This window comes from Sciurus carolinensis, chromosome 15 (genome assembly GCF_902686445.1).
Source record: "Sciurus carolinensis chromosome 15, mSciCar1.2, whole genome shotgun sequence".
NCBI lineage: Eukaryota > Metazoa > Chordata > Mammalia > Rodentia > Sciuridae > Sciurus > Sciurus carolinensis.
Window position 1 is genome coordinate 30,891,228 of NC_062227.1, and position 27,320 is coordinate 30,918,547.

The window sequence follows — 27,320 nt, forward strand, 5'->3', positions numbered from 1 at the left end:
ATTTTTCAATTATTTTTCAACTTGATAGTGGTGCAAAGAAGATACAAATGCAGTAGAAACCATACTTGAAAATTTAAATTTAGACCTTGCCCCAGGCTAGGTGACATGCAGCATAATTAAGTATTCTCTAGTGAGGCTGGGCAGTAGCTGTGAGTGGCAGCCGGTGGTCAGCCCCGTGATCCTGAGGGGAAACAGCCACTATAGTGTACTGTTGCTAAGCTATGATGTTGGGTAGGTTAAGTATCTTAAAGGCATTTTATTAAAGTTGATATTTTCAACTTACAGTGGGTTTATCAAGATATAACCCTATTGTAAGTGGAAGAGCATCTGATTTGGTCGGGGCCTCCTGATAAGATCTGCCTAGGCACCTTTTACTTGTCAGCAAACTGTCCCTTCATTGCACAATTAATGTGAAATTGTATCTGCAAGTGCTTGCCCTTCTGTAGCACTGGAAAATGAGAAGATCTGTATCACCGTGATGAGGGATGGTGTCATGTCCACAATGGGAGGGACACTTTAGGCCTTTTTGGTAGAAAGCTTGGCTGATATCCTACCTCTTTAGTTTCCACAGTGGTTCTACATTTGGGAATTCCCCCAGCGGGCCTGTATGTTGAAGTGCATTTACTGGCAATTAATTGTTGGGTCCGTTTATTCAGCAGAGAGTGGGGAAGTGTTTGGCTGTCATTGCAGGAGTTATACTGGGCTTCTGAGGTGCTGTGATAATTGGTGGAAGCTCTGACTCCAGAGCCCAGACATCTGAAAGGGAGAGCTTTAATAGATAACTTAATTTATCTATTCAATAGATAAGATAACCCTGGGCTAGTTGATCCTTCATTCAACATTGTTTTTCCCTGGCACTGGGAGTTGAACCCACTAGCACTTTATCACTGAGCTGTACTCCTAGTCCTTTGTATTTTTATTTTGAGGCGGGGTCTCCACTAAGTTGCAGAGACTAGACTCAAACTTGCGATCCTCCTGCCTCGGCAGGAGGATTACAGGCATGTGCCTCCACGTCTGGCCATTCAACATGTATTAAACCTTTACTCTGTGAGAAGTACCGTTCTAGGACTTGGGGGTTTATTCATGTGACTCTTAATAGAAAAAGTTTCTGCTCACAGGAATTATGAAGACAACAATAAACTAACAGGCATATGTACACATACGCTCCAGAGGAGGCCATCAGAGAGTGATACGGAAATAAAGCATTGCGATGGGGAGTGGCTGGGTGGTCCAGAAAGGCATCTTGAAGGAGTCACACGTTAGCTGAGGACTGAATTAGAAGGAGTCCCATTAAGAAAGGAGGAAGATAGCAGGGCATGGTGGCACACGCCTGTCATCCCAGTGGCTTGGGAGGCAGAGGCAGGAGGATCTCAAGTTCAAAGCGAACCTTAGCAACTTAGTGAGGCCCTGAGCAACTTATTGAGACCCTGTCTCAAAAGAAGAAATAAAAAGGACTGGGGATGTGGCTCAGTGGTTAAGTACCCCTGGGTTCAATCTCCAGAACCAGAAAAAAGAAAGGAGGATGAGCAATCGAGGCAGTGGGGAACAGCTAGTGCAGAGTCACCAGGGTCCTTCTTAGAAAGCCTGAGGTGATCCAGGAGCAGAAGGAAAGCCACCGTGATGGGCCTCTGGGATGAAGGGGAGGTTGGAGCTGGGTGAGATCAGAGCCCTGGAGTCCTGGTCCACCCTGTGCTGTCTGCTCTTTGCCAAGGTTAAAGCTTTGTCTTTTCTTCTACAGACGACTTTGCGGAGGAGGAGGAGGTGCAGTCCTTCGGTTACAAGAGGTTTGGTGAGTTCTAACAGAGCCCTGTTCCTTCTCCTTGCCTCCATCCTGGACACAGTATTTGACCCTCAGAGACTGTCACAAATAACAAGGTCACTGATGAGCCCTCAACACACATGAACATTTGTGGTACTGAGATTCACTTTTGATTGGAAATTGAGTTTCTGTGTAACAGGTGGATAATGACCCACAATCCTGTGGGGCAGTGGAACTGGGGCCGTGCCCAGGTATAGGGAAGAAATGGGATGTTTTTGGGCCTGCTGAACACAAAACAGCTTAGTAGCCGAATGTGGCAGGAAAGGTAAATCTGTGACAAGATAGGAGCAGAAGACAAGGGATTTTTCCATGTTGGTGTTTAGAAACCATCTTCTTCGCCATGTCTCACCTGTGGCTCCGGCCTTGTGCTCATAACTTTGTATTAGTGGATGAGCAAGGAGGGGGGACTTTTTCCAGAAACCCAACTACACACTTGTGCTTTGTGGTAGGCTGAGTAATAATGGCCCCCAAACATCAGCATCCTGATTCCTAGAACCTAAATGTTACCTTATATGGCAGAAAAGACTTTTTTGCAGATGGGATTAAGTGGAAGAGCTTGAAAGAAGGTGATGTGATGATGGAAGTAGAGATCGAAGTGACATACTAGGAAGTGGGAGGGAAGGGCCCTTAAGTCAAGAAGCAAAAAGAGGCAAGGAAATAGACTCGTCCTTCAGAGCCTCCAGAGCAAGAACTGTTCCTCCAACACCTTTATTTCAGCCAACGAAGCTGATTTTAGACTTTTGACTTCTGAAACTGGGAGAGAAGAACTTTGTATTGTTTCAACTGCCATGTTTGTGGTGATCTGTTACAGCAGCCACTAGGAACTAATACTTGCTCCTCTGCCTCCTGTGGCCCCTCCACACAGAGTGATCTTTGCTTTGACCAGGCTTCTCAGTCTCTGTAGTTTGGCTTTGAAATGCCAGTAAATGCTGTAGTTTCAAGGAACTGAGGTTTTTCTGACCAGTTTATTTCTGTGTCTTAGCCAGAAGTAATGAAGAAGGATAGAGGAGAAGAGAGAGAGAGAGAGAGAGAGTCAGAGATAGAGAGAGATAAGAGAGAAGACTATGAAAGAGAATGAATCTATTTCCTGTTGCTTAAAAAAATTCCTGGCTGGACTTTGATTAAAGTTAACAGCCCCCAGCTGCTCTGGCTCCCTCATTGTTTTAGCATTTTTTCCTTCTGGAAACATACTTCTACTTTTCATTCTGGGAAAAAAAAAAAAAAAAGTGTGTGTGTGTGTGTGTGTGGGGAGTAGGGTTTTAATATGGAACTGCAGTGGCCCCAGGCTCCTGGCTTCTCCATTCATGTCCTGGCAGAGTGGCCAGACCCAGTCCTCTCCCCTCCTGCATACTCCTATTCTTTTACACAATTGCTTGTCCCTGGATTGGTACCCTGTGTAGTTCCACTTTTCACTGGGGGAGTCACTGAAGGTTGCAGTAGCAGTGAAGACAAAACCATGAATACAAAGGAAAACAACAGACACAACAAGAAAACATGCAAAGGCAGAAACAAAGAGGAAGATCAAACCTGTCAAAATAAGGCAAAGTAGGACTGGGAATGTAGCTCAGTTGGTAGACTGCTTGTCTCACATGCACAAAAAGGTAAAGTGAATGTTGAGCTGCTTATGTATTTTGGAAAACAGAATTATGAAGAATGAAAATAAAAAGTTTCTTTCGAATTTTAATAAATTGCATGGCCATATTGCTAGCTAGATGGGTGGGGATTTGGAGAGAAAGATACAAAAAATTGTACCTTGTTGAAGGGGTTTTAATTTCTGGGGTTAAATTATGCATGGAAATTGCCACCTGATGACTCAGAGGTGACATGATAACTTGCAAATATTGGAGAGCATAATCAGAGAAGCATGAAGATAATGACACCGAGCTGTAGTAATAGAAGAGAGGGCTGAAATTAAAATGGGAAACCTTGGATGAGGCTGTAAAAGGATTATGTTTCTGGGCAAAAATGGATATCCAACATTGGACTTGGATAGAATTGGGAAGAGCCTTTGTAATTATTTAAATTAGTCTCCAATTTTACAGATTAGCGAAGTGAGGCTCAGATAGAGAAAGTCTTTGCTCAAGGAGTTAGCTGGAGCTGGGGCTGAAGATCTAACTCTTAGGCTAGTGTTGTTTGGGGAAAGGACTCATAGTCAGGTTGAGGGGACCTCTCAACCTCTGTGTGCCAGAGGGGCTTCCTGCAGCTCAAGAACCCTAAAGTGAGCCAGCCACCCAATCTGGTCCCACTGAGGGGACCTAGCTACTTTTACAAGGCTAGGATTTGGGGCCTGGTTCTTTAGAACGTAAATAGACTTTCAGTTCCTAAGAAGAGGCCAAATCTGATCTTTGAGTCCAGCAGAGCTCAAGAACCCATTCCTTTATTACTCAGCCATAAAGAAGAATAAAGTTATGGCATTTGCTACTTAATGGATGAAGTTGGAAAATACCATGCTAAGTGAAATAGGCCAAACCCAGAAAACCAAAGGCTGAATGTTTTTTCTGATAAGTGCATGATGAGATATATATATATATATATATATATATATATATATATATATATATAAATAAAACAAGGGGGGTTGATGGGGGAAGAGAAGAATGAAGGAACTTTGGATGGTGTAGAGGAAAATTGGGTGGGAGGGAGTGGGGGACAGAAAGATAGTAGAATAAAACAGACAGTATTACCCTATGTATATGTATGATTACACGAATGGTGTGAACCTATATTGTGCACAACCATAGAAATGAAAAGTTGTACTCCATTTGTGTACAATGAATCAAAATGCAGTCTGTAAAAATAAAAAAGATCTTAATAAAAAAAAAAAAAAGAACCCACTCCTTCAGGTATGGCTGACCTTCACCCATTAAAGGAAGACTAAGTCCCTTCCACAGGGCAGCAGGTTGGCAGTGAGGTGTAAAGTAGGTGTCCAGAGGTGGGGCAGCCCTTTGGGCTCTGCTCTTAATTAACCTTGTGACTTGAAACAAGTTATTTTAACTCTGTGAGCCTCACATGCTGCATTTGCCCAATAAGCAGAGTGACACCTGCTAAGGTAGATCAATCTACCTCGAAGAGCTTTGGTGAGGCTAAGAGGTACCAGGTGGGTGGGAGCTTTGAGGATGCTGCACTATAAAAACATAAGGCTGTATTATCACTCTCCTGAGATTTGGGGCTGTTAACACTCTCCAGACATTTTGGTGCAGAATATCAGTGTGACAGGCCCGAAACCTCATTCTGAAGAGATGTGAAGGTGTGATTTACTCTGACCATGGTCATATTGTAGGCTTTTATTTTTTGCAAAAGTAGACTGCATACCTCAGAGGGTTTAGTTATTGTCTAATTTTAGGTATGTCTTGTTCATACAAATATAATAAACACAACTTGATTTTAGCCTACCCATGAAGCAGGGGGTTAATTCTCAAGACAAAGGGGCCATTGTGTTAGCAAATCTTTACTGGGTGGGCTTCCTTTCCAAAGTTATTCATACATAGTTACTCAGAAGCATTTGGTATAAAAAGCCAAGGCTGGCCTTTTTCAAATTCAGCATAGTGTTACCATAAAGAGCAAAACACATGATCTTCTCTAGTGATCTAGCTTGGTATTGTATTATTTTAGTATAATCATCCCCTTGGTTGTTCATGGGCTCATTATTGCATTTTAGTCTCAGCTGGATCTTCTGTTTTTCTTCAGTTTTTCCATATGTCAAAGTTGTTAGCCCCATCCTCAGAGTTCTGGGCAGGTGTCTGAAAAAGAGAGAGAGTTAAGTCTGACGGTTTTGCCACTAATTTGTTCCTGTGACAAAAGCTTCAAGAAGGGGGAACTCTGAAGAGTTAATTAAGTGAGCATTTTCAAACTTTAATCAGACTTGATGGGTCAGCATTTCTTGGCCCAAGTCCGCAGAGCTAATTGAAGTGTAACTATGGTTACAATCTGGCAAAGTTCCTTTTCTGGAACATGAGGTACCAGTCTATTAATTTTTATTTTCCATCTACAAAATATGACATACTACCATGATACTGTTCTACTTATTTCCCAGTTACTACTTTCTTCAAAAATATCACATGTCGTTCTGAAATCCCTGTGTCTTTCTTAGCATAGAGGTAGAGAGGATCAGTATCACCCTGGGTGCCCTGGGTTCTCCTTCTGGAGCCTGCTTGGCCCCTGTCTGTGCTGAGGGTAATCAGCCTGACTTTGTTTCACTGATTGGTCGCAGTGGGTTCTGCTGTGTTGTTTTTGGATTGTGACCTGGTATAATAATAGATGTCCAGATTGAAATGATGGAGGGGCAAGAGATACATGGTTCAGCCTGAAAAAAATCACAGGGTGAATTTAAGGGTTCACAGTGAGCAAGTGGGGGCAGCTGGAAACATTTGTTATTTGTGTTTGACAAACAAAACTTGGACAGGATTGCTTCCTTGGGGCTCAGGAATAGGGACTATTAATGGCTATGAGAGAAGAAGATCTGAAAAATTGCAAACTGAAACTAACAAAAAAATAAAAGGAAATACTCTTGATGGAGAAGAACTCAAGTAAAATCAAAGTAGAAAAGTTCTAAGGAACTACTGGAAATTATTTAGGGTTTACAGTTCCAAAAGGGGCAAAATCAGATGCCTTTCTCTTTAAAGGTCAGTAAGTGTGTTCTTTGAAGTACATTTTTAAATAGTTTTCACAACTCCACAGGCCTTTTATGGCTCTAACTTCAAATAAGCACAGCTTTTTTTCTTTCCTTGAGAAGTAATTTCAGATTAGGAAGAGAATAAATAAATAAATAAATAAATAAGTGTACGTGTATGCATATTTTTAAAAATTAATTTCTCCATTTTAAAGAGACAGGGTCTTGCTATGTTGCTTAGGCTGACCTTGAACTCTTGGATTCAAGTGGTCCTCCTGCCTCAACCTCATGAGTAGCCAGGACCACTGGTGTGCACTGCACCCAGCTTAGCAAGAGTATTTTTAGCTATTTAACCCACTGAATGCAGGGCATGTTGAAGCAGCATCAGAAATATGTCCGGAATAGAGCCCAGCAGTGTTCTGACCTCACTTCTCACCATCCCCATCCTCTCCTTCCAAACTTATCCTCCAAGGAGATAAATGTACAAAACTTCAACAGCCTGAGTTAAATCATTGAGCTATTTTTTTTTTCAAGAGATTTAAGGAAACGGAATATCTAAAAGCATAAAGGACCATTAAGGCTTCCAGAAAATCACAACACATGAATGATTTATCATTATAACTAGAAAGAAAGGTTCATTCTGAGGCACCTGGTGAATTCCTGCTTTCAATGTAGAAAGGATTTTTGTTTTGTCTGGTTTGTGGTGCCAGGGATTGAACCGGGACCCTTTATGCTAAGCCAGCCCTCTACTGCTGAACCACATCCCAGCCCAATACAGAGAGGACCGAGTTTTCCAGGAGGATGCCAAACTGTCCTTGGGAAGCTGCTCAAGATGAACACTTGGATGCCTTCACCTCTGGCAGCTTGGGCTTGGGGGAGGCAGGCTGCCTGTCTCTCCTCTCCAGGGACTCTTCCCAGAAGCCTGGCTTCATCTTTGGATTTGGAGAAAGTGTCACTAAGCAGCCATCTACTCCTACTCCAGTAACAAGGAGGGCCGCAGGCATCCATCTCCCTTTGCCCTTTGGGAGACTGACACTAGCAGAGTTTACCCTTCCATGAGGAGAATACCAGGAATTTCCATCATTTCCTGTGGGGAAGAACTGAATATGCTCAGTGTGAGGCTGCCCTTTCAGCAGCACCTTTCCCAAACATCTCTAAGTAGAGAGGGGAAGACATGAAGCCAAGGACTGACCCTGGGAGATTCATGGGGGCCCAGAGTTTGACTTGGTGTCCTTTTGTGTAGGGTTTCTTTGAAAGCTGTTTGCATCACTTAGAGGGAGGGTTTGACTCATGGAGCTTTGCAAATCCTAACAGAGTTGGCATTTTTGATTTTAGAAGAATCTGATGTCAAATGGCACATGGAGAAGTTGGCACCAAGAGATTTTTGGGCAAAATTGGCTTGAAGGGGATTCATGGAATAGCTCATCTGACCCCCTGTAGCCTCTGCTCCCAGGTAGGAAGTCAGAGTTCCTAAGACCAAGAAGCTGGGAATTTTGGTTTACACACGAGGAAGCTGAAGTTCCTGAGGGTGAGTGGCATGGCAGATATTTGGGTTAAATCTGATTTCAAGGGACCGGGGGTGTAGCTTAGTGGTAGAGCGTGTGCTTAGCATAAGTGAGGCCCTGGGTTCAATCCCCAACAAGAGAACAAAACAACCAAAAACCCAATGTTCTTTCCACTGTCCCCAGGACTGAGAAGCACACAGACATGTCCCTTCCTGGAGTCCCCTGAGATTTTGAGGGGAAAGTAAGTGTTCATAGATGTGTATGGACTAAATCAGCAGCTGTTCACACGTGGTCTTATATTTATTTCATAGTTTCACAATAAATGCAGTATTGTGCCCTGAATCTTCCAACCGTTTGAAGTCTCACTCCCTGCACCACCCCATCCCTGGTTTTCATTCACGGATGAATCCTTGTGAGGGTATGGGAGGGAGAAGAGGGGGGATAATTTGTTTTTCCAACAATTGAGTTGAAGATGAATGTGGTTTGTTTTTATTTTTGGAAAAATTAAAGAAAAAAAAAAAATCTCAGCCGTTTTCTGTGAAGACAGCATGAGGAGGTTCGGTTGTTTCCAGTGTTGGCATGTTGGGGGTTGGGTGGGAAAGAGTTATTCCTTTTGGTAGCAACTCCAGGCAACTGAAAACAGATGAACTCTGAAACTTCCTTAACAGATTCGGGTTGCTCATTTGGAGGGCCCCTGGGAAAGGAAGGCCGTCCTAGGGCTGTGGGTTTGGAGGAGAGGTTTTGGCCCTCAGCGAAGTCCTGCACTGGAGCGTCTCTCTTTCTCTCACTTTCCCTCTGGTGTCCTTGTGTTCTGTCCAGAGTGCTGTGGGTGGTCAGGAGGCAACGCTTGAGAACAGGCAGTCCTGGTGCACACGCGGGAGTTGCCCCTTGCCAAGTCATGCCGCCGTTCTCACCCTCACTGTCTCCCCTGTGAGATGGGAATGGCAAGGGTACCTTCTTTGTGGGGGGCGAGGGGCCCGCACTCCACTGTGGCTGTTAGTAAGCCTCTGCTCTTGCTCTCACTGCCTGCTGCTCTTTCTGCTCTTCTTCCCCAGCATGCTCTTTTCTGTATTCTCTGCCCTGCCTTGTGGCCATGATTTGTTTAGGGAATATCAGAAGAGTCTATTTTATTGCAAAGTTTTTTTTTTTTTAATTTTTTTTTTTAAGGCTTAGTGGCCACCAGCAAAAAACACCCTTTCAGGAAGACAGTATACTAAAGTGTTAAGAGCAACTGTCCCAGAGGTATGGCACCGTGGCTGAGAGAACTGGCACGCTGGAGCCAGATCACTCCCAGCTTTGCCACTGGGCCAGAAGGCAGACCTGGAGAAGACAGCCTCTTGGTGCCCCCGTGTTCCCCATGTCACTCCTAGAGTCTACTGGTGGGCTACGGTGGGCTCTGCATGAGTTAATACTTAGAGCAAGGCCTAGCACCTAGAAAGATCTGCATAAATGGTCATAAGGTGGGTGAAAATGTCAATCTTTGTTTCCATGACGTCTTTTTGGGAGCAAAAAAGCTTTTCCAAAGACCCTGGGTCGGCCTGCCCTTGCCTGCCTCCCTGACCAACATGGAGTCTCAGTCCTTTCTCAGATTAGTTCTGGACAAAGGGAGTGGGCTGACTCTGGCTGCCTTGGACCAATCTGTAGCATGGAATATTTGTTGAGGAATTACAGTCCCCTGACTACTATTATTACTTATGCCTTAATAATGTCTATAACATAGAATAACAATGCTAGTATATTTAGAATTAAATATTAAATTATGCAGTAAATATTAAGTAACAACATAATTATAATCTGATACATTTATTATTTATGATTTGTGTCACTTGTAAAAATAATCATGTTTTACATAACACATTTGAAAATTCAGTGTTTCACAAAATAATTGCTGCCTGCTTTGCATGCACAAGATCCTGGGTTCATTCCCCAGCACCAAAAAAAGAAAAATACAAAATAATTGCAAGTTAACTTTTAAATGGTTTGTAGTTTTATCATAAAACGAGCTGAACTCATAGGACATGAAAATGCTTTATTTATAAGAAAAGAAGACTTCAGAAACAAGGAATCAGTGTGAAGGGGAAGTGAATGAGTGAATGAAAGTTATTTCGTTTTCCGGAACTTAATATTCTCTATAGTGTCAAGCAGATTTTTGAAGAAACTTTTTTTCCTCCCAGAAAAGGAACTAAAAAAGGAACAAATAAAAAAGAGTCTCAAATCTTAATGAATACAACTCTTGCCACATGAAATATTGCAAAATTGGCCTGTTGTTCTGAGTCATCGCTATACTTTCTGCTTCTTCTGATATTTCCTTTTTCATTTTTATAGGCTTTTGAGTTCTGACATTTGGCCCTGATTCATACAAGCTTCTTTTTTTATATCCTTGAGTAGTTTTTTTTTTTTTTTTCTTAATGAGTGTGAGTGTTTTCATTCACAGATCAATTTCTTTCACATGCTGCAGAAGATGGAAGAATTCAGACCTGTCAGAAAAATAGGAGAATCGAACACAATGGTCTGGACAAGTTCTAGCAAAAATCCAGACTGCATTCTTATTCCCAATCCCTGAAGATCCCCTGCAATCTCTAATATTTTGTTGTGTTGTAGAAGTTTTGTTTTTTTTTTTTTTCCATGATATGGTATTGGGGATTGAACCTAGGGGCACTTTACCACTGAGCTACATCCCCAGTCCTTTTTGTTTTGAGACAAGGTCTCACTAAGTTACTGAAGCTGGCCTTGAACTTGTGATCTTCCTGCCTCAGCCTCCAGAGTAGTTGGAATTACAGGGCATGTTCTACTGTGGCAATTCCTCCTCCTCCTCCTCCTCCTCCTCCTCCTCCTCCTCCTCCTCCTCCTCCTCCTCCTCCTCCTCTTCCTCCTCTTCCTCTTCCTCTTCTTCCTCCTCCTCTTCTTTCTTCTTCTTCTTCTTCTTCTTCTTCTTCTTCTTCTTCTTCTTCTTCTTCTTCTTCTCTCTCTCTCTCTCTCTCTCTCTCTCTCATATTAGGGATTGAACTCAGGGCCTCACACATGCTAGGCAAATGGTTTAGGACCTCTCAGCCACGTCCCCCAGCCCTTCTCTAATATTTTAAATTATCTTTCTGATATGTCCTCCTTATTCTGTAAAACAAGAAAACGTGTAAGTAAGATTCCTGCTGGTCTTTACTTTTTTGGGGGGTGGTTCTAGGGATGAGCTTGGGGGCTTGTTCTTTTCACTGAGCTATATATAGCCTTAGCCCCTAATTACTGACATCTTTAGATTTTAAACATTTAAGCTCAGAACGACAATAGAAATATAAGTGAGGGATAATTGTATTCTTGTATTCTTCCTCCTTGTTAAAAACATCTGTATGTTTTCTTTTGTACTTTTTAGAGAAAATTCTCCTTATTCAGCACATTACTCGTGCAAATGTGCAAATGCATTACTTGCATCATTTGATAAGGAGTGCCAAGATGTACTGGTTGTTCTACCTCATGATTTACACAGAAGTCATACTGTTGAGTTGCTTTTGGAAATAATTGAGGGGTAATGTACAATATTGATACATTTTCTGAATGCTTTTGTGTGCCGTGAACTGGGGTGCAAAGATGAATAAAACAGTTTATCTCTTGACTGTTTTATTCATTATCATTAGCATTTAGAATGCCCTTTTAATTTCTCAGGAAATAAAAGTTCTTTAAAAAAATTCTTAGGAAAACAGTTTTTTTTTGAAATATGTACATGCTGGCAATGATCCATCTTCAGAGACTTTCACCAGAGGGTCAAAAGTATATGTAGAATCAGAAGCTGCCATTTTGTCCTGGAAGTAGTAGGAATGAGGGCGTCAGAGAGTCACATATAAATTCTACAGATAGTAGTGGGAAGATAGTGAGTAAGAAAGCGGGTGTAGACGCCCATTGGCTTAGGGAAGAGGGCAGAGATGCATTAATAGGAATTTGGGGGAAGAGACTCAGTCAAGGAAGACTGGCCCTCAGCAGCATCCTTTTCTTGGGAAATGTATGTACATCAGAAGACTTGGTGAGAATGTCTTTAAGTGACCTTAAAGAAGTAAATTGACACTACTAAGGATTAATTTTCTCATTATGGAAGCACACAAGACTCCTGGGGAAAATGTCATTCTTAGTCAATGTGGTATGAAAACGCAGTGACATTTATGAACCATCCATAACGTGTTGGGCATCCTGCACGATAAAGAAGGGAAACATAGCCTTTTGCCTCTGGGAATTTCAAATTTAATGGAAAGCAGACAGCTGTTTCAAATACTGGTGGATTTGCAGAGGAGAAAAACATCAGCCACCCCTACAAATTGCTTCCCCTCCCACCTGCAGAATTTCAAAAGGCACAACAGGGGGCACCACATGCCAGATGGAATTGCCCCTTCTTTCTGTCTCTAGTGTGGTTATAAGTTCAGTATTGGCAGAACTTCCACGCTTTCCAAATAAGGTTGCGACTCCCGATTGTTTGTACCTGCCTTTCCTGGTCTGTACAGTGGAGAGAACCATAAATCCAGCCCTGCCGCCTCGAAGAGATGGTGTGAGAATCTGTTTGACAGTGAAAGAAGGTTGGAGAGTAGTTTCCATCTCCATGTGCTGCACACCATTGGCCTCAGCTGTTGCTAAACTGCCCGGGAGTCCGCTCTATTGATTAACAGCAGTTATGTTGGTTTGAAACAATTCACAAAATGTGTAATAAAATAATTTGGGAGCTGGGATTGTGGCCCCAGTGGTAGAATGCTCTCCTAGCATGCATGAGGCCCTGGGTTTGATCCTCAGCACCACATCAAAATAAAATAAAGGTGTTATGTCCACCTACAACTAAAACAAAATATTTAAAAAAAAAATAATTTGGTTCGGAGGCCTTTGCTGTTTGTTTCACTTTTGGTAGTCTAAAATGTACCTCCTATAAACACCTGTGAATAAGGATTTCAGAGGGTCAAAACGGGGACTTCAAAGAAGTAATTTTGCACTAAATATAAATTTTCACATTATGGAATGAAGGAGATTACAGGGCTGTTGTAAGGATTCCTTAATGTAAGTGAATGCTTCTACTTAAAAAGTACTTCATAAATGCTCATTATTAACAAAGATAAATACAAAGAAAACTAGATTTTCCAAAAACTAAGTTCACTATTTATGCATACTCATATTTTTTGTGTGTGTGTCTACTGTATGTATAAGAGAGAGACAGACAGACATGGGATATTTGGAGAATTCTGAATTGGAAGACTGGAAATCAGAATTCTAGTGTCTTTTGTTACACATCGACTATCTATGTGAATTTTACTGAATAACATAAGCTCTCTGGTCTCAAATAAGTTCCGCAAAATAAATGGGTTGGAGTAAGTGATTTCAAAAATTTCTTTAGGCTGTAGATTGTTAAGAGATTTCCATCTACGATGCGATTCAAAATTTAGTAATCTATTTTGGCACTGTTTTTGATTTTTAACATATATTACTCTTTATTCTTCTTTTATTACTCCAACAATTCAAAATTGATATTTAGTTCCCCCATTTTAGATTTATTTTCTTGAGTTCTTTTTTTTTTTTTTTTTATTTTATTTTTTTTTACGTTTACATAGGGTAATGATGTTTATTATATTTTTCCCCTCCCCCCCACCCCTCCCACCCCTCCCACCCCTCCCACCCCTCTTTTCCCTCTACACAGTCCTTCTTTCCTTCATTCTTACTGCTCTCCTTAGCCTAACTCTAAACCTAACCCTAAACCTAATGCTAGCCCGTCCCACCCCCCATTATATGTCCTCATCCGCTTATCAGCGAGATCATTCGTCCTTTAGTTTTTTGAGATTGGCTTATCTCACTTAGCATGATATTCTCCAATTTCGACCATTTGCCTACAAATGCCATAATTTTATCATTCTTCATTGCGGAGTAATATTCCATTGTATAAATATGCCACAGTTTCTTTATCCATTCATCAACTGAAGGGCATCTAGGTTGGTTCCACAATCTGGCTATGGTGAATTGAGCAGCAATGAACATTGATGTGGCTGTATCTCTGTAGTATGCTGATTTTAAGTCCTTTGGGTATAGGCCAAGGAGTGGGATAGCTGGGTCAAATGGTGTTTCCATTCCAAGCTTTCTGAGGAATCTCCACACTGCTTTCCAGAGTGGTTGCACTAATTTGCAACCCCACCAGCAATGTATGAGTGTTCCTTTTTCACCACATCCTCGCCAACACCTATTGTTGCTTGTGTTCTTGATAATCGCCATTCTAATTGGGGTGAGATGAAATCTTAGGGTAGTTTTGATTTGCATTTCCCTTATTACTAGGGATGTTGAACATTTTTCCATATGTTTGTTGATTACTTGTACATCTTCTTCTGTGAAGTGTCTGTTAATTTCCTTAGCCCATTTGTTGATTGGATTATTTGTATTCTTCGTGTAGAGTTTTTTGAGTTCTTTATAGATTCTGGAAATTAGCGCTCTATCTGAGGTATGGTTGGCAAAGATATTCTCCCACTCTGTAGGCTCTCTCTTCACATTTCTGATAGTTTCCTTTGCTGAGAGAAAGCTTTTTAGTTTGAATCTATCCCAGTTGTTTATTCTTGCTTTTATTTCTTGTGCTATGGGAGTCCTGTTAAGGAAATCTGATCCTGAGCCAACAAGTTGAAGATTTGGACCTACTTTTTCTTCTATAAGATGCAGGGTCTCTGGTCTGATTCCGAGGTCCTTGATCCATTTTGAGTTGAGTTTTGTGTAGGGTGAGAGATAGGGGTTTAGTTTCATTCTATTGCATATAGTTTTCCAGTTTTCCCAGCACCATTTGTTGAAGAGGCTATCTTTTCTCCATTGCATACTGTTGGAACCTTTGTCTAGTATGAGAAAATTGTATTTATTTGGGTTTGTGTCCATGTCCTCTATTCTGTACCATTGATCTTTGAGTTCTTGATGTTAAATTTAGTTGGCAAAAAATTGGGTGGATGGAAAACCTTCATCTCATTACTTTCACTCAGATTCTTGGTGATCTCATGATTATTGGTTTTCCATTTGGTTATATGTTCCTTTCATGTAAGTTTGTAAGCACTGAAGCATTTTCTAGGCTTAGTGTTTTGGACCAGCTTTGTTCTAGATCTCTAGATGCAAACATGGAAGAGTCTCTTCTCTCCAAGTTCCAGAAAATCAGTGAGTAATTGTTCAAATACAGGTGTCTGTAAACTTCATAGAAAATGTGGTAATGCTTCCGTTAATAATCTCAAGGAAATTTGTCAGTTTTTCTCAATTGAGTGATCTATTTATATTTGTCATATTATAAATTTTTCATTGTGCTTCTCATGATAATGAAAGACATATTGAATGAAAACGTAAATCCACATGTTATCAACAAAGGCAGATCACTTCAGCTGTGCCCCATCTTTGATGAAGGTCTGCTGTGAGCTGTGACTTTCTTTTCTCGTTAGTGACCAAGTATTAGATTCTGTATGTTCACGTGTGCGTGCGTGCACACACACACACACACACACACACACACACACACACACACAAGGAGGTACCAGGTGGTTCTTTGTGTCTTGGGGATTTTTTTTCCTTCCTCCAAGATTGTGATTCTGTAAAGCGGGAACATACATATTTGTTTTTGTATTTTTGGTACTGGGGATTAAACTCAGGGCACTTTACCACTGAGCTACATCCCTAGTCCTTTTTATTTTTTATTTTGATACAGGGTCTTGCTCAGTTGTTGAGGCTGGCCTTGAACTTGTGATTCTCCTGCCTCAGTCTCCCTAGTTGCTGGGATTATAGGCGTGCACTGCCACACCTAGTAGGAATGTGCACATTTAAAAGCTGGTGAGCTAGTGTTTTTCCCAACTGGGAAATTATTAGGTTAGTTCTTTCCCTTCCTACCTTTTTGTAAATACTTAACTTCACTTTTAAAATTGTGAGTCAGCATTAGAATGAAGGAAAATAGGAAGGAAGTGTAACATGGTCCACTTCATGCTTTGAATATAACCCTTGCTGCTCTGCCACTGCAACCTACTTTTAAAATGGACATGTTTCTCTTCCTTTGGCCCTTCTCCTCCCTAATCTCCCCGCCCTCCCTAATCTCAGGGGAAACAGGGTTACCTTTCTTCCCTATCCTAGGCAGAGCTATCCGTCCTTGAGTGCACACCCACCATAATAACAAAGCAATCCAGACTTTGGGGATGGCACCAGAAGATTTCAGAAATGACTATCTCCCAAATTAACAGGTGAATTACGCCAACAGAGAACGTGTGGAATGTAGCCTTTGAGTCACCTCTTTAAAAGCCCCTGTTCCTGCTGATGGGCAGAATCACAGCCTCCGGAACAGGAGTCCCCTGTTTCCTCTTTGCTAGCAAAGCAATAAAACGTCTTTTTCCTTTTTCTCAAAACTCTGTTCCCGGTTATTGGATTGGCATTGGGACAAGGATTGAGCTTTCAGTAACAGAAGGAGAGGAGGGAGGAAGGAGTGAAGGAAGAGAAGAGAGTTAGACTATAAATTTTTCTATTTATAATTACAATTACTTAGAAAGTGTGGATTCTGATATGGTAACTTGAAAGTTTGTTTTTTCCTTGCTAAGCTTTTGGGTGAATTTAGGTATACCCACGACTGAAGAGAGATGGAGAATTTGGAGTTCCTGAGATACTAAAGGAAGAAAGAGAAAGAAAAAGAGATAGAAGAGGAAAAGAGGAAGAAGACTGGAAGTGGCAGAAAAGTTCTGCAGGCTTTGGCATTGGGATATAAGGCAATCTTACTGAGGACTGGAAGGCTGGGGATTTATGAAGAGGAGAGTAAGCAGATCCTCACATTCTTATAATTATTCACTTTTTTAAAAATGTATTTTCCTCTGGACTGTTGTTGAGTGAGGATAGAGATTGTGTGTCTCTTCTATACCTAGGACAATTCCTCTGCTCAATGTACATGTATTAGTCAGTTTTCTCTTATTATAATGAAATACCTGAGGCAATTAATTTATAAAGAGAAAAGGTCTATTTTGGCTTGCAGTTTTGGAAGTTCCAGTCCCTGATGAGCCCCATTGCTCTGGGCTTCTGATGAAATGGCATATCATGGTGGGAACACATGGTAAATCAAAACTGCTTACCTCATGAGCCAGAAAGCAAGGCCAAAGAGGAAGGAGGAGAGACCAGAGTCCCACAGTCCCTTTTGAAGGCATACCCTCCCATGACCTAAGGACCTCCCATATAGGTGCCCACCTTTTAATGGTTCTGTGCTTCCCAATAGCACCACCCTGGGGACCAAGCATTTAACACATATGGACCTTTGGTGAACATTTATCTAAACTATAGCAATATATTTGAGAAAGGAAGAATAATATGTTTTGAGTGCGTATCATGCACACTGTGCTCAAGGTGCTTCCTTTTTTTCTTTTTTGCAGTGCTGGAGATCAAACCCAGTACCTTTTACATGCTAGGTAGCAAGGTGCTTTCTTAAATCTCACCAAAGCTCGTGGTCAGGTAGGCCCTGCCTTGAAAGGGACTGCGTGGGCTGAGAACATATAATCTGTAGTTGGATTCTGAAGAAACAGAGGCCTAGACTCAAAACCAAGCAGTAAGTCCCAGCACACAGACTCAAATCCAGGAAAAATAAAAAACAGCAGGGAGAGGTCTGAAAAAGGAAGAAGGCAAACTAGAGCCATTGTGGAGGGTCAGGGAATTTCAAGTGTCCCAAAGAAAAGACCCAGGGGAGCAGAAACTGATCAAGAGATCCTGGAACTCTTTTCAGGTCAGTCCAGTCATCTGTTGGTCCTTCAGAAAGACAATGGGAAGTTCTTTGGCTTCAAAACAGCACCCCTGCTTGGCTTTAGTTTTTGCTTAATAATAGTCCTATTCTGAAGTACAAACACACTAGGAAGTTTTAGAAGTGATGGTTACTAATAATCACCTGTAATTTAGAGTGAGTTATTTAATCACATTGCTTTTCTTCCTATAAAAATCAAGCTGAATAAACGAGTTGTTGTTAAGAGATTCCTATTTCAGGTGAAAGATTCAAGGAGTTCCGAATGCAAGCACCTGGGCTTGGAAAAGAAATGGTTCAAGTCACAGGGCAGGAGCTCAGAAAGGACAGTGTCAAACAAAAACTTCTCATGATTAGCCATTTTGTTTAGGTGAGTTCTATTTCCCCTTTCTTCCCAGAAGACAGGTGGGCAGGGGTCATCCTAAAAAGGCTTGAGGGGAGCAGGGTGTGATAGTATACGCATGTAATCCCAGAGACTTAAGAGGCTGAGGCAGGAGGATCGCAAGTTTGAGGCCAGCCTCATCAACTTAGTGAGGCCCTAAGCAACTTGAGAGACTGTGATGCCATTGTTACCAGAGGTTTGACTCTGGAGACCTGGAGATCCAACAAACTGGATCGGGACACTCACCCGCAAAACCAAGCAGAAAAGGTAATGGTGAAAAGCTTGAAATGAATATTAATCAGTGCAGCTACACCATGAAGACAAAGGAACCCATATGCTTAGCCCTGTCTCTGAGGGACTGACAATGACTTTGAAGTTTTATACAAAGGGGAATGAGGGCAAGGGTTGGAGTTGGCATAGTTGGGAATTTTTCATAGTGGCCAAAGCAGGTGATCTGATCAGGTGTGGTCTGTCCATCAGCTGGGTCTTGTCACTGGTAAGAAATTTGCTGTTGTCTGGGGAATGACTTTAACTCATCACAAGGTATTTATCGGATCAGACCTTATTCCTGGAATACAGGGTGACTTGGAACAAAGGAGATGGATGCCAAATGGAGACAGAGGGGCCAAGTCTTTAATTCTACTTCCAGCCACCCCATCGGAAAAAGGGAAGAGTCTAAGTCCTTGTTAGACCAGGAGAGATTTCCTTTAAATAGGGGTCCTGAAAGTGTAGGAGTCCTCAGAGCATCAACTTTGGAGAGGCTGAGAGTGAATCAGCTTCTCTGGGCTGCGGTGCTGGGTCCTCCCTGCCTGCAGGACTCCTCAGCTGAATTCTTGGAGTGGGTTAACTTTTAGCAGGAGTAAGAAATCAGTTCTTGGCTTGGGCCTGAGTCTTCTGCCTCACTCTGAGAGCTTGTCAAAGAACTCAACAGCATCTATTGCCTACCTATTATATCCTGCCCTGCATGCTGGACCCTGAGATTAGATTGCCAAGACATAGGATAGGCATTCTAAAAATTTTTTTTCTGGGTGCTGGAGACTAAGCCCCAGGACCTGAGGTACTTGGGCACAAGCTTTACTACTGAGCTACACCCCCAGCTCTTGCATGAGTATATGTGGTACTCATGGTCTAGCAGGGGAGAAAAACTAGTCAACAAGACTAAGCTGTAGTTTGAAAACTACTTGAAAGGAAACAGAGGATAAATAAAGGCCCCAGATTCCAAAGTTAAGAGAGGGGAAGAACCCATGATTAGAGAAAGCCAAAGGGAGATGACTGTTCAGGGAGGGGCGTTAAAATGAGGAAGCCCCCTGGCAGTCAAGTGGGAGGAGGAGCTACCAGGTAGAAGAAACAGAAAGAAGGCAGGTCAACAGCATCAGTGGCATTAACCACTGTGGCCCCTTATATCTGCTTGTTTTGCATCCATGGATCCAACTAATGGCAGATAGAAAATGTTTAGAAAATAATGTTGCATCTGTATTGATCACATACATACTTTTTGTCACTCTTTAAACAATACAGTATAACAACCCTTCACACTGCGTTTACATCGTATTAGGTGTTATAAGTAATCTGGAGATGATTCAAAGTATACAGGAAGATATATGTAGGCTATAAGCAAATACTTCACCACTTGAGCATCCAAGGATTTTGGTATCTGTAGGGGATCCTGAACCAGCCTCTTATGGATGCTGAGGGGCAACCCACCTAACTTCTGGGGAAGTGGAATTGGCCCTGTACAGGGGAGGGAAACAGGCACACCCGCCTCTGGGATCTGACCTCGAGTGGTGGTCATTAGATGCTGTGTTTCTTAGGTGCCTAATTTGTGCTAGGTGCTGAGGAGGATTCAGAATTGTAGACATGGTTCCTGCCCTCAAGGATGGTACAGACAAGTTAAGAGGTCAAAAAGGTTACATGAAACAACAGCAGATAATCCAACTCAGGCTCTCAGTGGAGATCTGTGGCAAAGATGAACCCAGACAAGAGGAAATCAGGAAAGGAGAAGCCATGCAGCAGTCTGGGGCTCAGGGCAGAGTCAGGATGGAAGGAGAGGCCCAGAGAAGAAACCCTACAGGGAGGCCTGGTGTGGGTATAGACTAGTGGGCTAGAAAACCAGGAGAAAGAATGTCCACTTGATTTCATTAAAGTGACTGGTCTCTGAAAGTGTCTTGAGGAGCCATCTATGTGTGGCAGGAGTGTTCAGAGCTATAGATATGAGGTTACTCCAGAGTATCATGCAGAAAAAAGAGGAAGTGGGAGTTGGGTGGGTAGGGGAGGAGAGCTATCGCTGTCACCAGTGAATAAGCTGTTGATGGACTTGTGTCAGGGGGACAAAGTGAGAGAGAAGAAAGAGACCAAAGACACTTTAAGACACTTAATCTGTGACTCCACAATGTCCTGACTGCACTGGGTGACTGATAACATCTGCCCGCTGAAATCCCAGGTCAGCTAGAGAGAGAGCAGAGCTCAAGCCCCTGTGTTGCAGAGCTCCAGAGAGCCCCCAGCCTCCTCCCGGAATCCCAGGCACACACCTGATTCACAGCATCGGCCGCCATCTTTCATTGCATTGAGACATTTATTTTTCCATGTGTGGTTTTTACTTTCTTGATTTTTAGTAGGTCTAAATCTTTTGGTTTAATGATTGCTAGCAATTTATAGTCAGATACAGATAATAAGTACTTTAAAATTTTTTGCGTGGTGCTGGGGATCCAACCCAGGGTCTTGAGTATACTGAGCAAGAGCTCTACCACTGAGCTACATGCCAGCTTTTTACTAAGCAGCTGTTATTTCATGGATGTACCAGTGTAGTATGGGAGATATTCACTATTGGGGTAAAATGAAACAACCACAATCCAAACCCCAAATAAAACATTAGAAAAGGAGTATGAAACTTGGAAAGCCTCTCTCAGGTTGGAGACTTATTTGGGAAACCAAGCCGGAAGGGGAGGAAGTGATGAAGGGGGTGAACTGACCAGAAGGATGTTGGTGGGAATGACAGGGGCCAGTGGGTGCTCCCAGTTTGAGGCTGGGCTGTTGCAGGACTTGCCACCCTCTCCCCTACTCTTCTGCCTAATCCCTCCGTCCCACAGAACAGCTACCAAAGGTCCCAGTTCCTCCATAGTTGCTGGGGAAGGCTTAAATCCGAGATATTATGCTTTACTTTAAATAAACTTTGAGCCATTATTTGTATCAGTGGAATGTTGTTATATCCATATACAGGTGCTCACATGCACGACCTCATGACAGAATGGCAAGCCTGATCGCCGGCATGAGGCAAGGGCCTCATGCAGCAGGTGACAGTCCTTAGTTGTTTTATAACAGTTTCATAGACACTCACACATCTTATAATGATTTACCCACTTAAAGTATTCAGTCATTTAAGATATATTCAGAGTTTTGCATCCACCAGATGCATAAATGTCAGAACATCTTCATCACTCCAGAAAGAAACCTTGTACCCGTGAGCGGTCCCCGTTCTACCCCACTTTTGGCAATCACTAAGCTGCTTTCTGACTCTGGATTTTCCTCTTCTGGATATTCCATAGAAATGTGATTATACAATATATTTTGCCTTTTGTGTCTAGTTTATTTTAATGTCTTCAAGGCTCATCCACACTGTACGTGTATCAATACTTCACTCCTTTTTGTTAGTGAATAGTGTTCCACTCTATGGATATACCACATTTCTTGTATCCATTCATTAACTGATGAGCATTTGAATTGTTTCTGCTTTTTGGCTGTTATGAATAATGCTACTGTGAACATTTGGTTATGTGTTTGTGTGGATATGTTTTTATTTCTCTTGGGCAGACGCTCTGAAGTGGAATCTTTGTCACATGGTCCCTCTGTGTTTAATCTTTCGAGGAAATGCCAGGCTGTATTCCAGAGTGGCCGCACTGCTTCGTTATTAAGTACTGTAACTCCATTCTCTTTAGATAGAAGAGGGAAAAAAACACCTCGACTATTTGCTGTAGTCCAAGGATAGTATATACCAGGAGTAGAACTAAAATGACCTAACAGTAGTTTTATTAAAAAGATTGGTTTATTTACATCTCAACATCTGTACATTTCAATATGATTCAGTTTTCTCCCCTGTGAAAAAGAGGGCCTGGGTAATGTTCTTATCCTCCTCCTTTCCCCGAGCTTCCATTTCAGTGAGTGGGGTGCAGGGCCATCTACCAGAGCTTGCCAGCATAGTGGCCACAGCTGCTTATGACCACCAGCACTCCCAAATGTGACCAGTTCAAGTTGAGATAGGCAGCAAGTCTAAACCTCACCCTACATTTGGAAGACTTAATATGAAATAAAAGCATGTGAAGTCTCTTGTAATGATTTTTTTGTATTGATTGCACGTTGAGATGATAGTTTTTGATATCTAATGTGTTCAACAACATATTAAAATAATTTTATCTGTTTTCTTTTCAAATTAGACAAATTCAAATTCTGCATGTGACTTCAGTGATACTTCTATTAGACAGTGCTGCAGTGCATTTCAAGGCTTGTTTTTTGAACTACTGGAAACATTTAAAAATTAATCTAAATATCATTTGGGTAAACTCAGATGATTATTAGCATTTTTTTGTTTTGTTTGGTTTTTTTTGCAGTGCTGGGGATTGAACCCAGGGCCTTGTGCTTGCAAGGCAAGCACTCTACTGACTGAGCTATCTCCCCAGCCCCAGCATTTTTTTTTTTTGTAAATCGTGGAAGAAAAACCAGGAGTCTCTTTGTTCCTAATGAGAATGTGAATCAAAGGAATGCCAGTCAGCTTTTAGCACTCAGGCCTTGACTAACCAATCAACCAACCTTCATTCAGAGTTAACTCATCACCTGCTAAACAAAATAAAACAAAGCCTTAATGGACAGAAATTTGCCAATAAGGACATTTAAGCAAAATCCTATAATGATTAGACACAGGTCTTCATTGAAGCTTCTCCCTCTGCTAACGTGTGTCCCAAACAAGGACTGGTAACCCAGAGGTAATCAGTGGACATTGGGGACCTCCCCAAAAAGAAAAGCACCTTTGGGGAGAGGTTGGGGGAGGATGGTCACCAGGTCATCCTCCCACTAACGTGTGAATACCACTTAATCACAGAGTGATCTGGCCCGGGGCTTCCTGCCTGCCCTTTTGTTGAGGGTCAATATGCAGATCATCAGGAAAGCTATGTTGAAGGCATAACACACTTGGCAACTTGGCAACAGTCTTTTGTAAAATTTACATTATGAGCCAGTGTTTTTAATCTCAAATATCTAGACCCGGGGTTACCACTGGTGGTTTCTTGATTCAAAACAGAGAACAGACCTGTATTTTGGCAACATCCCCAGGTAACATAATTTAGTTTGACTCGAACCTTAAGACAGATAAATTCGTGAATTCTATTCCATGGGGAAGAAAACTTCTTCCCTTGGCTGAGGCTTTTTCTGCGGTGTGTAAAATGAAACTCGGGGTGGGTGTGGGGGGATTCCAAAGGTGACATGAAGTCCATAAAACCTGAGGCATATAGTAAAAGAAGAATTCTGGTCTCTCTTGTGGCCCATCCCAAGTGACCACGGGAGAAGAAGAATAAAAATAGGTATGAGCCAGCTAGGATTTTATTCTTGGATGACACAGAGGATCGCCACGTGCGTTGAATGACGTCTTTTGTCAGAAGCACTCTTCCTGTTTTATTGGTGCGGCATACTTGAGCTCACACCCCAATCAAAACAGCCGAGTCTATTTTCTTTCTCCTGATGAATTCTTAGGTGAAGGATTCAGCAGGCTAATCAGTTATCACTCTTCACTTGTCCATCTTAAGGGAAGTACCTCAGGGCAGTTCCCCTGGGAAGCCCTGAGAGGTCGTTATAGCTTACTGGAGCACAGGATAATTTAGAGAGAGCAGTGATATGATAAACTAATGTGTGCATTGAACATGTGTTTTGTTGGATTTCTGGGTTTATTTTGAGGCCGATCTTACTAGCAATGATCCTCCTTTGAGAAAGTCCTAAGCATTTCTTTATCCTTCTCTATTCTCCTTCTACCTCAGACCTGAGAGGTATGGGACAGTCAGGAAATTGTACCTGGCTGTGACTCCACCTCTGCTGTAGAAGCTTCTGGAAGATGGAGAAGGGTTAGACAAAAGCATACCAGCATGCAGAGGATACTCGCTACCTTGAATGTGTGGAGAAAGCTGTTCTGGGGTTTCCTGACATAGATTTGGCCCTAGTGGAGTTTTAAAGTAGACAAAAATAGTCTTAAATATGCTTTGTAGTAGTCCATTTTTTATTATTATAATGAAATGCCTGAGGCTGGATAACTTTATAGAGAAAAGAGGTTTATTTTGGCTCCAAAGGTCCAAAGTCAAGGATCTGCATCTGGTAATAATTTTCTTAGATCATATGGAGAGAAAAGTGAGCAAGTGTGTATGTATCTACCTCTTCTGATCTTTTTCTTTTAAGTCACCAGGATTCAATCATGGGGGCTCTACCCTGATGACTTTACCTAATCCTAATCACCCAATAGTCAGATTAAGTTTCCACCATCTTTTAATAACTCACCATGAGGAATAAATTTCCAAACCCTTGGGGGACACACTCAAACCATATGTAAGCCTTAGTACCCTTCATATCTTATCTGGTTTTATACAGTGTACCCCAGCTGTCTTTTCCAGGCTGCCAGCCTCTTCCCTCCTTCAAGCTCTCCCAGCAATTTACAGCGTTACTTATGAATTCATTCCATACCAGTATATGGGCTCTGTGCATGCTGTCTTCCCAGGTGGTCATCAGCCAAAACCAGACTCATGTGATGGGTGCTGCTTACCTCCAAAGAACACACCAGAGAGACTTCCCAGCTTACTGCAGATTGGCTGGACAGGACAGGTCTTCTTGGCAGAGAGTTTCTCTGCAGAGTTTCTCTGCCTGAACCTAAGAGCCATCCATCCTGTCCCAGGTCAGTCCAAACCCCTCCTCAGAATCTGGAGGATCCAACTCTATTCATGGTTATTTAGATGGCAGGTAAAAGTTCTTTGAGTACCCACCACATAAAGGGAGAGGAAACAGCTTCATTTGATAAAGAGAAATCTTGGAGAATGATCAGAGGATGAGAGTATCTGTGATCATAAAACCTGTCAGACAGGAGTTGAGACCTGGGAAGTCCAAAATAAGGATGGCCTTTAAACAGGTGGACCTGCCCAGCGGTGGTAGAGGCTGTGTCATTAAGCTGTCATCAGCTCCTGGGGCCCGAGTTGTCCCTGATTCACATATGTGAAGGCTCACCTAGAGGAAGTTGGCATGCACCATCAGGCGCAGCAGTGCCCGATGCCTGTGAGCAGAGGAGAGGGCCGGCCTGCAACGCTGTGGCCAGCTGCTTCTCTAGCCCAGTCCTCAGCCCACCCTCATGTTGTTAGTTGTTGGGTAAGTCAGCAAGCTCAGGTGGGGAAAGGAGAGTTTCTAGCAGTTATCAATCAGAAATCTGTGTGCTCAAACACAAGGCTTAAGTCAGTAGCAGTTAAAATGATCACTGCTTGCTGAACATGAGAAACAAAAACACGTCCTCAGTGTGCTGTTCCAAGGGTAAGTTTGGAAATTAGCAATAGTCTTGGGTCCTGGAAGGGTCCTCCAAGAACATTTTTAAAAATGACTCATTTTATATAGAAACTTAGAACAGTAAAACAACTGCAGATGGGACAAAAACAGATCCCAAGTGAGCTGAGCAGTTTTTCTCCAGCTTTTGGGCTGGGGGTTTTTCTAGCACCCCCATCCTCTTCTTGCCTGAACTCTTTCCTGGCAGGTACCATCGTTCCCTCTGCCACAAAGAAAGTGGGATTCCTCTGGCCAACCACAGCTTTATGCAGAACTAGACATATTTATGTAACTCCGTCAGAAGAGTTTAAAAATATAAATTTCCAATTCTGCAAACTTACTCTAACTTCAGAAAAATGACCTACATCCTGCCAGTAAGATATGCCATCCCCTTAATCTTGAGCTCCAAACAGTCAAGGATCCAGTTTTTGTTGGCAGCAGTGTTTAAAAACACTGAATGAAGAAGGCTTGTTTTCATTCTACTCCCCTTGGAGGAGGGTGCTGAGAAGAGCAAGCAGCAGGAAACAGCTGAGAAACCCTGCAGCTGTGGGGACTAGTAAGATCCTAATGGAAGAGTCTAGATAGCTCCATTTACACCTTGTTTAAAGTAAACACCAGGCTTTGGGGGCCTCTGTTTCCCAAGTGCTGAGCAAACTCCATCAAAGGTTGTTACCCATCTTAGTCCCCCCTCCCCCCAGTTGATGAGATAGAAATTCTAATTGGCATCATTTTGGTCCACTTTCTGAGTATGTATGCCCTGCTCAAACACTGTACTCGCCTTCAGCAGCCCAACCATGTGACATGGACCTTCTTCAAGGCAGGGTTAAAAACATCTGCAGCCTAGAAACCAGCAGAGTTCCCCAGGGAGGGTGTTAAATCCAGAGTATGCTGATCTGTTTCCTGTCTTTGTTATGATTTCTTCACTGTAACTGAATATCCTTCGGTGCTCCAGTGAGCGGGTACTGTGGAGCAGCTGTGTCAGCAGGCCAAGGACTTTTGGCTTAGGGGACTCCGTTCCCATTTACACAGCTAGCGTCCATAATCCTAGTCAGGCCTATTAATTTACAGGGTAAGCCGCTCCTTGTCTGCAGATCAGCGGGCCTCACTGCGTAGCCCATGCAGTTACATATAATCTAATTAAGACTAATTAAGAGGAAGAGCAGTTACCTAGCCGCACTGATCCTTGCCAAGGGAAAATGCGCGGGAACCCAAGTGAACCACCATCCTAACACAATGCCTGTGAAAACTCGGCCAAAAAACAGTAAAGTATGTAAGTAAGATCTCGAAGCAGAGAAGCAAGGGCCGAGCACTTGACCAAGTAGAGGTCGGACGGCCTCAGGTTCATGCCCGCGTAGCTTTTGCCTACCACCTGTACTTTATTTTTGCTTTCAAGATGGAAAGCTGATCTTACCATCCGAATAGGCTTTGATCCACATGTGTGATCTCAACAGACTTAAATTAGTGAGCAGCAAGGAGTTCCCATTGCCCACAGTCCACAAATCAGCATGCTGCTCTTCGTTGGAAAGAAAATATGCCTTTTGGAATCTTTGCAGATTACATAGTTGATTCTCAAAACACAAAATCAGCCGCCAGTGGGTTTCCAGTAAGCTTGGAGAGTGTTTAACCCAGAGTGGGTTTGTGACCTTGCTTGGAGGTGTGAGAAGGCTCCAGCAAAGTGTGGAGAACAGATTGTCGGTAACTCAGGAGTCATTCTGTTGGCCCAGCACCGAAAG

General features: G+C 42.4%; 1 protein-coding gene across 1 annotated transcript in view; it reads left to right on the forward strand.

The window, feature by feature from the left end:
- Colec12 (collectin subfamily member 12) overlaps positions 1-27,320 on the forward strand; it is a 178,172-nt gene that overhangs the window by 20,843 nt on the left and 130,009 nt on the right. Inside the window, exon 2 of the mRNA XM_047526956.1 lies at positions 1,739-1,789. Coding sequence (XP_047382912.1) covers positions 1,739-1,789 — 51 coding nt within the window. The remainder of the gene's footprint in view (positions 1-1,738; positions 1,790-27,320) is intronic.